Source organism: Eleutherodactylus coqui, chromosome 4, assembly GCF_035609145.1.
Source record: "Eleutherodactylus coqui strain aEleCoq1 chromosome 4, aEleCoq1.hap1, whole genome shotgun sequence".
NCBI lineage: Eukaryota > Metazoa > Chordata > Amphibia > Anura > Eleutherodactylidae > Eleutherodactylus > Eleutherodactylus coqui.
The window spans coordinates 238,946,518-238,964,036 of record NC_089840.1 but is presented as its reverse complement, the minus strand read 5'-3'; the positions used below and the strand labels follow the sequence as shown (position 1 = coordinate 238,964,036).

At 44.4% G+C, this 17,519-nt stretch overlaps 1 protein-coding gene across 6 annotated transcripts in view; it reads right to left on the bottom strand.

Moving 5' to 3' along the window:
* The window catches only part of BTRC (beta-transducin repeat containing E3 ubiquitin protein ligase), a 213,046-nt gene that overhangs the window by 119,247 nt on the left and 76,280 nt on the right, over window positions 1-17,519 (bottom strand). For 2 of the 6 annotated variants that reach the window (XM_066600943.1, XM_066600947.1), the window contains exons 2-3: window positions 10,839-10,916; window positions 2,535-2,636 (exon numbers count right to left, since the gene is read on the bottom strand). The exons of 1 other annotated variant lie outside the window; for it this stretch is intronic. In XM_066600943.1, coding sequence (XP_066457040.1) covers window positions 2,535-2,636; window positions 10,839-10,916 — 180 coding nt within the window. The remainder of the gene's footprint in view (window positions 1-2,534; window positions 2,637-10,838; window positions 10,917-17,519) is intronic. 3 more of the 6 variants (XM_066600945.1, XM_066600948.1, XM_066600944.1) reach the window with 2 other exon arrangements.

Genomic DNA, 17,519 nt, shown 5'->3' with positions numbered 1-17,519 from the left:
AGACAACCTCTATTCTATATTAACCCTTTCCAATCCACTGTCTGACGTCTGAAGACATTCTTATTGAAGGCTATACAGCTTCGATGTCGGAAGACGTCCGACAGGGTATTCTTACTGTATATTACTGGCTGCTCTGTTGTCAGGGGGCCTCTCCAGCATGTCCCATACCACAGTACTGGCTCTAGCCAGCAGATGGCGCCATTGTATAATGGCAGAAAAAGAAAGCCCCCTAGGAAACGCCGAATCAAAAATTGGATTGCAAAGGGTTAAAATTGGCTGTACTGAACATGGATTGTATACGAGGTGAAATATCCACATTTTATTCATAAAAAATATATTTGCATTCAGACACAACAATCTTACACTAATCTCATTCAAAAGAAGTCCCGTTGGGCAGCAGCACACTTCTCCCAATGGTTCTGCCACTGTCGGAAGCAGTGCTGGAACACCTTTTGAGACGGCACATAGCTTGTCCGTTGCATTCTGCAGGAGGTCTTCTCTGGACTGAAATCAGTTTCCTTTCAGGGCCATTTTCAGTTTGGGGAAAAGCCAGAAGTCATATGGAGCCGCCAGGAGAGTAGGGAGCCTGACGAAGCACAGGGGTGTTGTGTTTGGCCAGGAAACTGTATCAAATGTGAAGAATGGGCGGGTGCATTATTGCGATGGAGCTGCCAATTGCCCGCTGCCCACAGGTCCGGTTGTTTACACGGCACAACCAACACTGTGAGGCGCAGTGAGTACTCGTGGTGAACCATGCCACTGGAGTCAAAGAAGATGGTCATCAAAACTTTGACATTGTGGCAAAGCTGCCTTGCCTTTTTTGGTCTTGGGGATGTTAGATGCTTCCTTTGACTGCAATTTGGTTTCTGTGTTGTACCCGTATACCCAGGGCTCATCGCCAGTGATCCCTGTACTGGTGAATTTGGGGTCACTGTTCAGTCTGCAGCATGTCCTGTGCAATATCCAAACGGAGTTGCTTCTGCTTGGTTGTTAGCAGCTTTGGCACAAGATTTGCTGAGGTTCTCCCGAAGCCCTAATCCCCAGTCAAAATTGGAAAAAGGGATCCAATGCTGATGCTCGCCTTGTCTGCAAGTTCTCTGATCACGATTCGATGATCCTGCATCACCGGGGTTCTCACTCGGTCATTGACCATCTCATTTCTGGAGGTTGAGGACCTAACAGAACATGCTTCACTCTCCACTGATGTGCGCCCATCTTTGAAGCAGTTGTACCACTCCTTTATCAGTGTGGTGCCCATTGCTTCGTCCCCCAAAGGCCTTTTGAATCTTGCGGATCATTTCCACTGATGCTCGCCTTGTCTGCAAGTTCTCTGATCACGATTCGACAATCCAGCATCCCCGGGGTTCTCACTTGGTCATTGACCATCTCATTTCTAGATGTTAAAGGGGTTGTCCCGCGAAACAAAGTGGGGTTATACACTTCTGTATGGCCATATTAATGCACTTTGTAATGTACATTGTGCATTAATTATGAGCCATACAGAAGTTATTCACTTGCCTGTTCCGTTGCTGGCGTCCTCGTCTCCATGGTGCCGTCTAATTTTTAGCGTCTAATCGCCCGATTAGACACGCTTGCACAGTCCGGTCTTCTTTTCTGAATGGGGCCGCTCGTGCCGGAGAGCGGCTCCTCGTAGCTCCGCCCCGTCACGTGTGCCGATTCCAGCCAATCAGGAGGCTGGAATCGGCAATGGACCCCACAGAAGACCTGCGGTCCACCGAGGGTGAAGATCCCGGCGGCCATCTTCGCAAGGTAAGTAAGAAGTCACCGGAGCGCGGGGATTCAGGTAAGCACTATCCGTTTTTTTTTTTAACCCCTGCATCGGGTTTGTCTCGCGCCGAACGGGGGGGGGCTATTGAAAAAAAAACCAAAAAAAAAACGTTTCAGCGCGGGACAACCCCTTTAAGGACCTAATAGAACAAGCTTCACTCTCCACTGATGTGCGCCCATCTTTGAAGCGGTTTTACCACTCCTTTATCTGTGTGGTGCCCATTGCTTCGTCCGCCAAAGGCCTTTTGAATCTTGTGGATCATTTCCACTTGGGAATCGCCAAGCTTTACACAAAATTGAATATAGTAACGTTCAAGTATTTGTCATTTTGTCAAAAAAGAAAAAGAAAATTAGAAGTACACAAAGCCAGAATTGGGCTTCTTTGGTAATGCTGACTGCGAGTTTAATAAAAAGGGTGCAAATAAAGTAGATAATACTTCTGCAGCACCACCTATTGGAAGGCAGCATTCCTGCAAGTCAATGCTAGGCTCTTTATACAAGCCTTGCAACAGTGACTGGGAATTGAAAGCCAAGCCAGAATCCATACACAGACAGCTGTTTTGGGGTGTTTGCCCCTTATCAGTGTGCAGTAGGTTTGTGGCTTGGCTAGCGAGAGGCCTGTGATGTGGGTCAGTAACACCATCTTTTCTCCTTAGGGAGAGCACCTAGACTATGAGTGAGGTAGGAGACTTATCAGGCTATTCATGCTCTTCTGGGTAATATGCAAATAAGAGATGGAACAATACCTTTGCAGCACCACCTATTGGAAAGCAGCATTCCTGCAAGTCAATGTTAGACTCTTTATACAGGCCTTGTAACAATGACTGGGAATTGAAACCCAAGCCAGCCTAAAAAAAAAAAAAAAAAAAGTACTTCAGTATGGTACCAAAAGAAGCCACTTCTTCCTGCAAAAGACGAGCTTTCAAACACACAACCCCATCAACTGAAAGAAGTTATGGCGGTCAGAAAATGCAGACAGAATTTTTTTAATGTAGTACAGTAAAAAAAAAAAAAAAAAAAATTAAAAAAATGCCACAAAAACTATATTTGGTATAGCTGCGATCGTACTGACCCACAGGAATAATAATAATAATAATAATAATAATAATAATAATCTTTATTTGTATAGCGCCAACTTATTCCGCAGCGCTTTCAGGAAAAATTTATGTTTTTGCCGCAGTGTGTATACCATAAAAACGAAAATACCCCCCTCCCCCCCAAGCATGGCACAAATTGTGGGTTGTTGTTTTTCCCACTCTTAGAAACTTCAAAGTGGAATAACATTTCTAAACGTTTGCCAATACATTAAATAGTACCACTGAAAAATACAACTTATCCCACAAAAAACAAGACCTCAGACAGCTACATTGACAAAAAAAGGCTAAGATTTTTTGAAAGTGGGGAAGAAAGAACAAACATTAAAAAGGAACAAACTTAACCCATTAAGTTTTTGTTTTGCTTGATCATATAACAATAATACGGTTTAATGAAAAAAAAAACAAAAAAAAAAAACATTGGCGACTTAAAACAGAAACCAAAAATCTAAGCAAACTTCACCAACCATAAAACCAAAAAGAGCGAGTGACCGTCGGGAGCCCTTACTGCAGTGAAGGGAAGAGAGGAGGCAGCGAGTGGGAGCTCATCATTTATCAGCGCTAGCAGGGGGTCTACAAACATCCTACATTGCCATTGCCTTTTCTTAAGCCATTAGGGTAATCAGGAGGGGGCAACATAAACAGCCGCCCTCTGACCCGCTCACTACTGACAGCCAGATAGAAGAAGGTCATCCGCTGAGGGACTGACCGCCACAAAAGCTTTACAAAACCCTGATGGCTCCTATGGCAAGGCAGGAAAAACAGATGGCAGAGCAATAAATTTACAGACCTGTATTCATGAGCTTCCTAAACACTTAGCACGAGGACCTCTGGGGTCAATTAGGGCTTTTCAATAGACTTAACGATGGGCGGAAATATTTTTTTCTTATAAAGTATAAACAAATCTGATAAAAGAAGGGCCTCGAATTAACAAGGTATCCAATAAATTAGAGTCTTCATTGTAAACATGCGATAATGTGTACCTGGGTTGTCTATCACCCTAGAGCAGTGGGCAGTACATGTATCATGTGTGTCCCATCAGATGGCCAAGAACATGTCACAAGAATTACCCCTTCCGACTCAATATGATGATGGATCATGTTTCTGCTTAGGGAGAGCACACAGAAATTTATGCAAATTAGAAGATAGAACAATCCCTCTACAGCACCACCTATTGGTCTTCTAAAAAAGGTGGTGCTGTAGATGAATGTGATTGTAGACTGTCTATATGGACATAATTCAGGTCTCCTAGAGCAAGCCATGTAATGGGGAAAGGCAGAAGGCTCAGGGCAGCATATAGTGTCAAACAATCCATCCAGAGTGGAAAACAGCATGGCCATCCATCCCGGTTTGTTTGGGACCGGAGGGTTGCTTTAACCCCTTGAGTGGCACGCCCGGAAATTTTCCGGGGACGAGCTCCACTGCTCATAGTGACATAGCCCGGAAGATTTCCGGGCTATGTATCACTATGGGAGCTGCAGAGCACAAAGCCACAAGCTGTGACAGTGTGCTCTGCCTGCACAGACCCACACAGAGCAGTGCAGGGGCTGTGAAAAACCAGCAGAAGATATTGCCGACATGTCGGCAATGTCCTGCTTTGTTTACAGGTTGCCATAGAGACCATCTGACAAGCCGATGGTCTCTGTGGCAGGGAGAGCTAGTTGTTAGCTGTCAGAGGACAGATAGGTACCAGCTCTTACAGCAGAGATCAGAGAAAACCTCCGATCTCTGCTGTGTTAACCCTTTACATGCTTCAGTCTATGTGACTGCAGCATGTAAAGGGTTGTCACTGCAGCATGTAAAGGGCTGTCACCATCGGACTCCCGGAATGTGATCAGGGGTCCTGATGGGTCCCTGTGGAAGTCCCCTATAGGGACAAAAAATAAATAAATAAATAAAAAAAATTAAAAAAAAAAAGTAAAAAAATTATTAAAAAAAACACTTGTCTCCCTTTACTTTGTAAAAAATCAAAAATACAATCACACATGTGGTATCCATGCGTCGTAATGACCCAGAGAAGGAAGTTAATACATTATTTAACCCCTTAATGACATGGCCCCTTTTTTTCTTTTTTCCCCATTTCTTTTTTTCCTCCCCCCTGTTTAAAAAATCACAACTTGTCCCGCAAAAAGCAAGCCCTCATATGGCCATGTCAATGGAAAAATGAAAAAGTTATGGCTCTTGAGACGCAACTGCAAAACTAGTTGAAATTCAATGATTAGACCATTTTAAAAAACCTGCCCTGGTAGGCACGACAGCGTGCTAGGAAACCCGCCACTCAAGGGGTTAAAGGGAATGCATCATACAAAAATTACACATTTTTCAAATCAAACAAATTGAAGAATTTTTGAAGAAGTTTTATCTTAAAGTTTCCATGCCACCATAAGTGTTGGGAGGACTGACATCCTGCAGTTCTCCAACCGACCTCTAAGCCTCATAGTTGTCGGACGCTGGTCTGCAGAGACAATTTTTCAGTAGTTACCATAATCCTGCCTGTGATAATGAGGAGATAACACCTTTATATGTATAACACATTCCCAATAGGCAGCGTCACAGCTCACCTCCACCTCTCCCTGCACAAGTCCCAGAGCATGCTCTCCCATAGAAGTCACAGAGACCCATGCAACTTGATTAAAATTCACCAGAGAAGACCAAAAATTGGCAAGTTCTCCATTAGTGCGCCGTTCTCTTCACAGAGAAGAGTGTTCTTTTTCACTGCGTATTACGCAGCGTACAGCCCTATTGCCCTCTATGGGTTGCATATTCAACGCTGTACATATGCAATACATTGTGTATCTGCAGCATTGCATAAGCAATGCCGCTATAAGATAGAGCGGGGAAATTATAAAAAAAAAAAAGCAAAAAAAAAAAAAAACCACACTGTGCACAGAATACGCCATTATGCGCCGGGCACAACTGCTGCCATATGCAGAGATAGCTGGATCACCAGCTCTTACAGCGATAAGAAGCCGCATGGTCCATGCAGTACTTCATGCATACAGCCGTGGGAATGAGCTTTTATGGTTTACGATTAGAGATAAGGGAACGTGCTCGTTTAGGACAATTACTTGATCGGGCATCGCAGGGGCCCCACTCCCCACCCCAACCCCCCACTCACCCCAGGCGCCCCCCGAATCTTTTCGCCCGATTAGGCAGTTACTCGAAAAAAAGCGATGCTCGATCGAGTAATTGCTCTAAACGAGCACGTTCGCTCATCTCTATTTATGATAGGTTCCTTTTAAGTATATACATTTTTTTTTTTTTTTTTTAAATAGGTTAAAAATCTGAAAAAAAACATAAAGCAAAAGTAAGAAAAAAAGTTAAATTAGAATGGTGTTGAAGGAGGAAAAAAAATCCTAGTAGAGAATTTTCAATCTAAGAGCCGATCCAAAAACCCAATCACCTATTTTCCAAATGAATCCAATTAGTCCCGCGTGTGACCTGCTAGCCCATCTGTATGTGCGGGCCTTAATGTGCGCGGCTCTCTCTCACTTCACTTTGAAGTATGATGCAGATAAATTTAGTTTAATTTCCAGCAGATCTCACTATCCATTTTCCAAATGAACCATCTGGATCAGCCTATTAAAATTAATTTATAACCTAACACAAAAAAAACATGTTTGTTACTCTAAAACTTGCCAAAACTTATAATTGTTTTTGAGCATTGTGATCAGATGAAGCACATTCAGGGACTGGCATGTAACGCTACGTAGCGATGTGCGGGTCTACGTACGGAGGTCATGTGCGTCGGAGAAGTACATTGGTTCACGATCCTTCAGTTACTTACTGGAGAAGCACATGGTATGTAATCCTTATGTTAGTACTGTATGTTGTGCATAGAAAACAAGGCAGACTATAGTGCGACTAGTAGGGTTCCAACTTGGCATAACTTCTACCCCGCTTCCCTGAAAATAAAACCTACACTGATTTTTCAGGATTTTCGGGGAGGCTTAAAAAGGAAGCCAGACTGCCAAAATAAGACATCGCTGCATTATATAACATAAAAGGAATACAATACCTAGCAGGGTCAATCAAGGTCCTTCACGCTGCTCTCCGGAGCTCCAACGCGCTTCTCTCCAGTCTTCCACTGCCCACAGAAGATCACTTCCTGGTTATGGGATTCTTCAATCCCACCTCCAAGAGGCGATGCTCAGCCAAGCAATGCAGCACTCGATGAACCAATGCGTTGGCTGTGATGAATCCCGTAACCAGGAAGTCATCTTCTGCAGGCGGCCGAGGACTGCCAGAAGCGCGTTCAGGTTCTGGAGAACAACGGGAGGGCCTAGACCGAGCCTGCTAGGTAAGTATATTAAAACACCCTCTGAAAATAAGACCTAGCGCCTCTTTTGGGCCAAAAATTAATATAAGACAGGGTCTTATTCTTGGGGAAACCTGGCAGTAAACCACTCATGATGTGAATGGACTACTCTTCTATATACTCCCTGCCCACTATGAAGCCCAACCCTTTTTCACCCCACTTTTGAAAAGCAGCAGAAAGCTTAATCCCGTAAAGCGTTTTCCAGGGGGAATACTACCGATGACCTATCCTGAGGATGTCGCTTGGGACCCCGACAGATCAGCAGAGTGGGCGCATGCTGTCACCGACACATATACACAGAGGTCGGAGCTGTGCCTGCAGTTACAAGCACCAGCCACTACACAGAGGAGACTTCTGCTGCTTCTGATAACAACCTTTGTGTATTCGCCCGCTCAGCTGATCAGTCGGGGTCCCGAGCGACGCATCCAGACGATCAACTATGGATGACCTATCCCAAGGATAGGTCATCAGTAATATTCGTCCTGGAATTACAAGTCCATTTTGTGCCTCAAGGACCAAGCGATTTTCTTTGTCTTATTGCAGGGGCCATAAGTTGTAGACATGGCTTTATGAGGGCTTGTATTTATTCATGTCTCCTCCTAGGGGAGAGTAGGGGGATATAAATGAGGAAAAAAAGACAAAACCGAAATAGTTTTTTTGGCCTGCGTTTACAGGGTTCACATATGGTAAACATAACATGATCATTTTCTCCTGCGGGTCAGCAAATTTACTGCAAGTTTATATCGATTTTGGTTACCTTTACTACTGTCGCACAATAAAAACACCATTTTAAAAGAAAACTAACTGCATTTTATTGCAATGAGGCTGGATTCACACGAACGTATATCGGCTCGGTTTTCACGCCCAGCCGATATACGGTGTCCTCATCTGCAGGAAGGGGGGCGGGGGGGGAGGAGGATGGGAGAGCCAGGAGCAGGAACTGAGCTCCTGCCGCTTCTTTGCCTCCTCTCCACCCCCTCTTCGCTCCTCTGCACTATTTGCAATGAAAGGAGGTAAGACGGGGCGGGGCTAAATTACGATGAATTGGCCCTGCCCCCGTCCCGCCTCTCCCCATTGCAAATAGTGCAGAGGGGCGGAGAGGAGGCAGAGAGGGGGCGGGAGCTCAGTTCCTGCTCCCGCCTCTTCCAGCCTCCTCCCCCTGCAGAGAGAGACGACGTATATCGGCTCGGCGTGAAAACCCAGCCGATATACGGTCGTCTGAATCCAGCCAGTACAAGTGACTTTTGGATAACTTTTTATTGTTTTTTGGGAGTAGAGTGAAAGAAAAATAGCAATACATGCTACTATTTTTATTTTGTTTTTTCATTAATTTTACAGCGTTCACCATGTAAGATAAATAAAATATTTTTATACGATTGGGTCATGCTAAACATATCATAATTAGAGATGAGCGAACCTACTCGGTTCGGGTGTTTTTGAACTTGAGCTCCGCTTTTTCCGAGTAACTCACTACTCGGACGAAAAGATTCGGGGGGGGCGCCGGCGTGGTGGAGCAGGGGGTAGCAGTGGGGAACAGGGGGGAGCTCTCTCTCTCTCGCTCTCTCTCTCCCCCATCCCCCCCCCCCCCCCCCCCCCCACTCCCCTCTGCAACCCCCAGCTCACCCCCGGCGCCCCCCGAATCTTTTTGTCCGAGTAGTGAGTTACTCGGAAAAAGTGGTGCTCGAGTGCAAAAACACCCGAACCGAGTAGATTCGCTCATCTCTAGTCATGATCCATTGTGTGTTCCTTTCTTAATTTTTAAAATCTTATTTGAAAAAGTTTTTTTGTGCAGAAAATGTGTGTTTAAACTAAAAAAAAAAAAAATCTTTCAACTTTTTGGACGACATTTAGTTCCTCAACGGGGACTTGAAAATCTGATTGTTCAAATCACTAAAATAATGCACTGCAATCCTTATGTAGTGCGTTCTACTATGCCTACGACATCAGCCTAACAGACTCTGAAGGAGGCAGGGCCTAATAGATTAAGTTACGTGAAGGACATGGAGGCCTTTGCCAGGGCTACAACTGCAATGGGAACCCACTGGTATTTGGCGATCGCATTGTGGGCTGCCAATGAGTGACAGAAGGAGACCCCCTCCCACCCCACCCCCCCCTCCCCCCATCAACTGCTCAAATGGTGCAGTGGCATGTAAGGGGTTAAACTCCCAGAATCGGAGGATTCTCTTGCCAGTTAGAACAGGAGCCTGTGAGTGGCCGGCCAAGACAGTCTTAAATAGATGTATGTACTGGTTTAAAATCCATTAGTGAGGTCTGTAAAAAGATGGATTGGCCGCCACTAAGGGGTTAAAAAGATGCAAAGCGTAAGCCATAAAAGTGGCATAAAGCCTTTGATTAATTCCCCCTGGTGTCCCTGCGGTAACACAATTTGGTAGAATTCTTAACAGGACTAGCAGTGTGCAAACTGCTCAAGAACAGAGATTGGTAGGAATGAAAATACAAAACACACCCATGTTTACAATTATGAACATTTAGCCTGGGTTCTCACACGCCGGATTCCCGGTGGAAATCTCACGGTTGGGCCGCAGCGAAAAACTGCGAGATTTCCGCCGGGAGAAGCGCTGCTTCAAAACTCGCGGCACTTAGCCGCGAGTTTTGAAGCGGCCCGGCCACTCGCTCTTTCGCTGCAGCCGGCGCTCCCATAGAGGAGAGCGTGGCCGCAGCGGAGGAAGAGAGGGAATGAGCATGCTGCGGCCACGCTAATCCGAGCCGCAGTGCCGGCTTCGCAGCGGCGGATTTGCCGTCCCGTGTGGACGAGATTTCTGAGAAATCTCGTCCACATAGCTGGCCAACCCTGGGATTAGCGGCCGCAGGTGGATTTGGCATGGCGAAATTCTGGATGGAATTTCCGCGGCAAATCCGCCCCTATGTGAACCCAGCCTTAAACTTCTCAAGTAACTTGTGATTATATGCTGACCAGTGTGATAACTAGCAAATATGCAGTTTACCTCATTTACCTAAAATGACGCATCTGTGCTGAAAAATCCTTCTAAAGTGCTGACCACCAGCATCATCCTTCCTCCTAACTTGCCATTCCCTGCGTTACTGAGACAGCAGAACAGAAAGAGGGGTAGGATTCATTGTGCTCACTGAAGTCTATGAGAGCAAACAGGAGGGAGATACACATTCACACACAGATGTGGTATAGGACTTAATGGCGAGTTATCTGCTGCCATTTAGTCACATCTCCATTGCTCAGTACTACTGTACAAGGTCTATAGCACACAGATCCGTAACAGCATCATGTGAGACAGAGAGAATTAGATGTTCTGTGTACAGCCCATGGAACATAGCAGGGTCTTCCCATCGGCTGAGAGAAATGAGAATCAGACATATACCCTGCACAGAGGGAAACTGCATATGGATGGATGGATATGCAGTGGATACAAGCAGTACATATAATGGCCATAAAGAGTGTTATCCCTTATGAATACACATGACGGCTTATTCTGAAAAGTCATTGGAAAATTTAAGTACGTGCTAAAAAATAAATAAATAAAAAAACAAAAAAAAACCACTTTTCTGACAGTTCTTTAAGTTTTTCGATTTCAACTGCCCAAATTTCGAAGTTACAGCATGGGGTCCCTCCCCAGAATAATAAAAACAAGGTAGCAGCCTACCTGTCTAAGTGTATTCTTCTCTGGTATGATCTTTCTAGGGGGTTCATCTCTATTACAATCTTCTCTTTCTGAGGCGGTCTGCAAGACGAAAAAAAAGAAAGTTATTTCTTGTGATAAGAGCGGAATCCTGCTATAAAACGGTGGGAGGCAGCGAGTGGACACGAGGCGACATGGAAGCAGTTGCACAAGATGGTTTTGCTCACTGTCAGGTCACTGGGTGTCGTCTTTATGCAGTAACATAGCACGCCGGCACACTGTGGCATTGGGGTAGTTATTTTCTAGCTCAGCTTGAATAAAAGAAATAAAATGTACCAACAACAGAGACAATGGTTCAGCTATTACACATTCGCAGGATCATGCCCCACTGTTAGCAATTGTTTTAAGCTGGCTAAGGATGGGACCACAGGAAGATACAATTGCTATTAACATGGGCCCTTTGTTTCTCAGAAGAAGAAATTAAAAAAAGAAAAAAAAAAAAAAGAACTTAAAAAAAAAAACCTAAGAACAAGTATAAAAGTAAAAGCCATCTACAAAGTCTTAATTACATGCAACACAAATCCATCAATAGTTCATAGCAAAGAAGTTGGTCCCTAGTGACTCAAAGCCACAAGCTCTGATAAAACAATACGGGATCACTTGCAAAAGGTTTTCTTTGTGTGTTAACCGATTAGTGGCCATGGGTTCTTTTACGTAGGCAAACAGTTGTTTAAACAAGCGCTGAACAAAAAAGGTCAGCAGCGTTTAAATGGCCAATACATCGGCCTGTGTAAAAGATGTATGATCACTAATAAGATCCGCGGCACACCCCCCATTAACATTGGGAGGGGTGCTGCCAATGCCGATGATCTTTTTCTGTGGCATTAATGACCCAAGCAGCTGATGAACGAGCGTTTGCTCATTCGTTAGCTGACTGGGGGATAGCTTTATGGTCCGATCACTGACCATGGACGAAAGGCTCGTTAACATCTGTATCGCAGATTTTGACCAAAATATGGGGGGGAGCGGGGGGAGTGCATGCAGCTCTCTTTTTTAGGTAATATGCCGGACACCATGATGGAAGCTTGACAGGCTTAATTGTAGTCAAAAAGAGTCCGTTGTGTGCAAACGGTCTACTGCCATTACTTTCCTTGTTCTACACCTAGTGGAATGGAAGACTGTAACAAGCCTTTGAAGAGTAGGTACAGCTAGGCGGCACTAGACAGTTTTCTTCTTTCTATGGGGAAGCCATTTTGCATACTTTTTTCCAAGTAGCATTGCCATAAAAAGACTCCCTATCAACTAGATCTCAGCACGGAAAGTCAGTACCTTCTGTTGTTCCAACTAGACATCAACGAATATTGCCATGGCGACCAACTAGTAGATAAGGACAAAGAACTGTATGATGACCCAGCTGTGTACTAGAGAAGTTAAATTCCTCTATTCAAGGCAAGAGGTGGAAGACCGCACTTCACCGCTAATTGGTAAATGTCTGATAAGTAAAGTGCTACTGAACTTCCAATAGCATTCGAGAAGTAGAGACAGAACTCAATGGAGGTTCCTTTGTCAAAGCACTGTTTGGGATTACAATTCCCCCTTCTTCAGACTACTTGTTAAAAAAGTTGTGTCGTGCTGCCATTATAACCTATTTACTCATTAATCAGCCTAAGAGGTTGATTGTCACCCAGAAAGTTGCTTTGGCTTTCACTAATGGTTGTTTACTCAAACACATTGCCCCACCAAAGTAACTATCATCTATTCATAGGGTAGGAAATAAGTATCTGATGGGGAGGTGGAGAGGGGTGGATCACAGAGACCCCCACCAAGTGTTCCCAAATGAATGAAGATGTGGTCAAGAGTACCACACTCTTATTTCAAAGAGACTATTGATGGGGTACAAGACTGAGTACTACTTTATTTATTTTGGGGACAACTACCATTTGTGATCGGTGAAAGCTCCAACTGTTGGACCCCCACTGATCAGATACTTATCCCCTATCCTGTAGCTAGGGATAAGGATCTGATCGGTGGGGACAGTGGTCTACGTTTATTGGTAGGAAACCCCTATAAAGGACGATGGAATCTCATTGAGTTCTTGCTCTACTTTTTGAATACTACGACTTTCCTTATTGGCACCAATATCCAAAAACACTAGCTAAGAAAGGTGAAGCATGAGGTTCTCCAATCACGGGATGCAAGCATTATCTATGAACCCTCATTAGAAGCACAAATGTGGTTTGGTTTGATGTTGGCATAGCATCTGCCAGGTTATGACCACCTTTAGAACCGATGCCCCCATTGCTTTTGCCACAGGCAAGTCATGGCACCGTTCAAGCTCTGAAACAAACACATTATTTATGACATATCGCCAATATGTTCTAGACTGAAGTAATCCATGTGTGCTCAGTTTTAGACGACTATGGCTGCGTTCAATATGTTGCAGAGTGATGTGCCATAACATCCTGTCACTTACTGCATAATGAGGAAATAAAAGTGGCTACGTGCTCAAGTCTAAATCATGTTTTATGATTACGACCGCTGGCTGTAGGCTAGTCCATGCTATAATTCAGCACCCATCTGTAGGTTTTCTGTATGCCACAAATTGGAAGGCGAATGTCAGAGCAGTGTAAATGCTTATTTAAAGCAATAGAATCTGCTAATTGCATTTGCATTGTACTCGGATCTTAAGAAAAACTTCTGTACTGATGTAGAATCATGAAGACACTGGGATTCTGCACAGCTTTTATGAATGTACCCCGAGTCCCCCCACCCTCTAAGAGCACACAAACCATTAATCTGGCCCAATCCCGATAATCCTACATAGGACAAACAAAAATAGTTCCATGTCACATTAGAGCATAAATCAAATTCAAAGAAGCTTTATTGGCAGGACCAAATGAACCTTCGCACTGCCAAAGCTAATGGAGAGTAGTGATTGAGGGATCAGTGTAGGGGTGAGGGAATGGGGGATAGACACACATCCAGGGTAACAAGCTAGGCTGAAAAAAGACAAATGTCCATCCAGTTCAGCCTTTTCCCCCCCCCCCCCCCCGTGTTGATCCAGAGGAAGTAAAAGAAAACAAACTTAATGAGTTAGAAGCAAATTTTCCCCATTTTGGGGGGGAAAAAATTCCTTCTCGACTCCATAATGGCAGTCAGAATAATCCCTCGATCAACCCTCTTCAGAGGAAAGTTCCTTCCTGACTCCAAGTCCAACAGTCGGAAGATCCCCGAATCAGCAACCCTTCTGACTATTTAATGCCTATATCCTGTAATGTCTTAGTGCTATAAAAAAAATAAATAAATAAATAAAATAAATAGTCTAGCCCCCTCTTAAACCCCTCTAATTGATTTTGCCATCCTCAGGCAGAGAGTTCCACAGTATCACCGCTCTTACATTAAAGAACCCCTTTCTGTGTTGGTGATGGAACCTTCTTTCCTCTAGACGTAGAGAATACCTTCTTGGTACCGTCACAGTCCAGGGCACAAACAGATCATTGGAGAGATCCTTACATTGTCCCCTAATGTAATTTATACATAGTTATTTGGTTGACCCTTACATGGCCTTGCTTCTAGGGTGAAACATCTCAATTTTGATAGTCTCTCTGGGTATTCCAGTCCTCCCATTCCGTTTATTAAATTTAGTAGCCCTTCTTTGAACCCCCTCAAGCACTGCCATGTTTTTCCTGAGCACCGGTACACAGTGTTCCATTTGAGGCCTGACAAGTGCCTTGTATAGTGGAAGAATAATGTCCTCGTCCCTCACCCCTATACCTGTTTTAATGCACCCCAAGACTTTTTGCTTCTGCAGCAGTTGAGGGGATATACGAGTCCAAGGCATATCATGCTCCTTTCAGTCTATGGAAGGCACCAATATTGTGCTGCTCTGCTTTCCTCTTCCCCCAGTAGGATGTAGAGTTTCTCTTTCCCCTCCATGGAGCCAAAGTTCGAGAAGAGATCAGAGAGTCTCCCGAAAGAACTGTCCCTCACCACCAAGTATCTAGAGCATTGCAGCAGGAAAGAAGAAATCTAACAGTCTAGCAAGTGGCCTTGTGGGGAATGAGAAAGCAGGGGCTGTTTGGCGTCTAACTGGTCCAAATAATAGGAAGGCACTGTAAAATTAATTTAGCTGCTACAGACCTCCCATGACATGCCCACATTGGGTAGTGGGAAGGGTTTGCATAGAAGTGATGGGATTGTGATATAGACACTGGTACAACCCATTGAAGGTCTGTATTAAACATACATAGACCTCTGCATGGAGCCTGAAAGGAGAATACGAGAAGAAAAAAAGTCTCTTGTTTTTGGAAGCACAACCCTTATGCGTCAGCTCCTCCTCATCCACTTACATGGTCAAGTGGATGAGGAGGAGCTGACGCATGGCCAAGTGTGGTACAGATTCTGGGAGAGGGTCAGTGATAGGAGGACAGCTGCAATATCAGATACAACCAGTGGACAAGAGTGTCGCCAATTTCAGATAAAAAGCAGACCCTTTTCCAGTCCTAAACAGCCTTTATAGGTTAAAAGGGGTTTTTCTGGCACTAAACTATTGATGGCCTATACCTCAGGAAAGGTCATCAATAGTGGATCAGTGGAAGTCCACCACTCGGGATCCTTACTGATCAGCTAACTGAAGTGACAGCAGCTCTTAGGTAAGTGCCACTGTCCATTAAGTCCATAACCAGCACAGTGCCATACATTGTACAGCAGTAGAGATGAGCGAGCCTACTCGGCCATGCCCCTTTTTCGCCCGAGTACCGCGATTTTCGAGTACTTCCGTACTCGGGCGAAAAGATTTGGGGGGCCCCGTGGGTGAGTGGGGGGGTTGCAGCGGGGAGTGGGGGGAGAAGGAGAGAGAGAGGGCTCCCCCCTGTTCCCCGCTGCTACCCCCCGCTCCGTCACCCCTCCCCCGCCCCCCGGTGCCCCCCGAATCTTTGCACCCGAGTACTGAAGTACTCGAAAATCGCGTTGCTCGATCGAGTAATTACTCGAAACGAGTAGGTTCGCTCATCTCTATACAACAGCTGTGACTGGTATTTTAGCACAATCCCACTCCCTGCAAAGTGACCAATCGAGATGACTTCACTAGCCTTAGAAGAGACTGAAGTGCAACTGCCTCTTCAATCAGATAACCGGCCACGCAGCAGATCACTCCTTCCCCCATGCTAAATCAACAACCTCTCATTAGGACAGACCACCAATAGGATGATCTTAAAAATTCCCTTTAAAAGGGAACCTGTAAAGTTGAACATGTAGTCGGATTCACTAGCAGCATGTTAAAGAGCAGGAGAAGCTTAGCAGATTAATATATAGATTTATGGGGAAAAAATCAGCACGATCTGGAAAAAAAATTATTTAAATCGCTACTTAAAAAGAAAAATTCCATGATTCAAAGTGAAAGTTCTATGCTTCATAAGAGGACGTACAGTAATACTTAAATATGATGTTAAAACGTGGTTTACAAAGCTGCAGATATATTACTTTCCCTGTGGTCTCCCCTTCCTGCTTAGTTCTCCACTAGTTACGACCTGTAGGCTCCTCTGTCTTACTGGTCGGGCATGCTCAGTGCCTTCACATTCTGTAATGATGGCATGCTCACTCCTCAGTAACTGGCAATGGAGCATTGTGGGAAATGTAGTTTTGGCACTCCCCGGCTGCCTTTAGCAAAAAAAAATAAATAAAAGTTACTGGCATTCAGTTTGAGAATTTAAATGGGCATTTGGAACAAGGGCAAAAAGTGAAAACAAAGAAATTTAAAAAAAATAAAACCGCCCAGTCTCCAGCATACCCCTTTAAGGCTTAAGAGTCCAGTGGGTGGTCTTAATCCATGCTCATGCAGGGAGGGCTGTAAACCACGTAGGACTTCCCACTGGACTCAAATATAGAAAGAGCAGGGATTTCAATCACCAAGTTATACAAGTTTGTTTTAATATAAACATTCCGTAATCAATCTGCTCGGCTCCTGCTCTATGACATGATGCCGGTAGATCAGATAGCATTTTATATTAGAACCTGTCACAGTCTAAATTGCAGAAGTCCGCCACAATCGATAATGCAGCACGTTGGCCTCAAGGACGGCACATTATGAGAACCGTGCTGCATATAAATGTTATTACACTATATAATAAAACTAGCAGGCCAAACTTTCAACTTAAAAGTGCAACACATCTGCAAAGCACCATACACATTTGTATATCGCACATATCAACACTGCGGAGTCACTCTAAAGAGCCACTCAGGTTAAATTCTACTTCCACTCACTATGTAACTGGTCCCCAGTATATACAAGTCAGCCAGTATTACCATGTTTAGTTATTCTTTTTTATCAGAAACTTTGTGGAGTCCTTCTCATCAGGTGGGTCATGTGATCTCATTGTGACTGGCTCAGATTTACTTGGCTTTATGTTCTCTCATATTAGTCAGCTTTGCAGTCGGCATAATTCTTGTGTGTTGGACCTACCACACAAGCTTTTATAGGGGAGCACAGGCATTCCTACCACAGTTACTGATGATAAGTTTTTTTAAGCCTGAAGAACAACCCTGCTTTGGTTCGGAAGCTCGCATTAACATCATGTTTTTTTGTTAGCTATTAAAAAGGTATCATATCTACAAGATTACTTGGGGTCTCTTGCTGGGAACAATCACACATCACACAGTTATAATGAAGGAGATCACAGCTCAGCTTCTCGACTGTAGAATCATAGT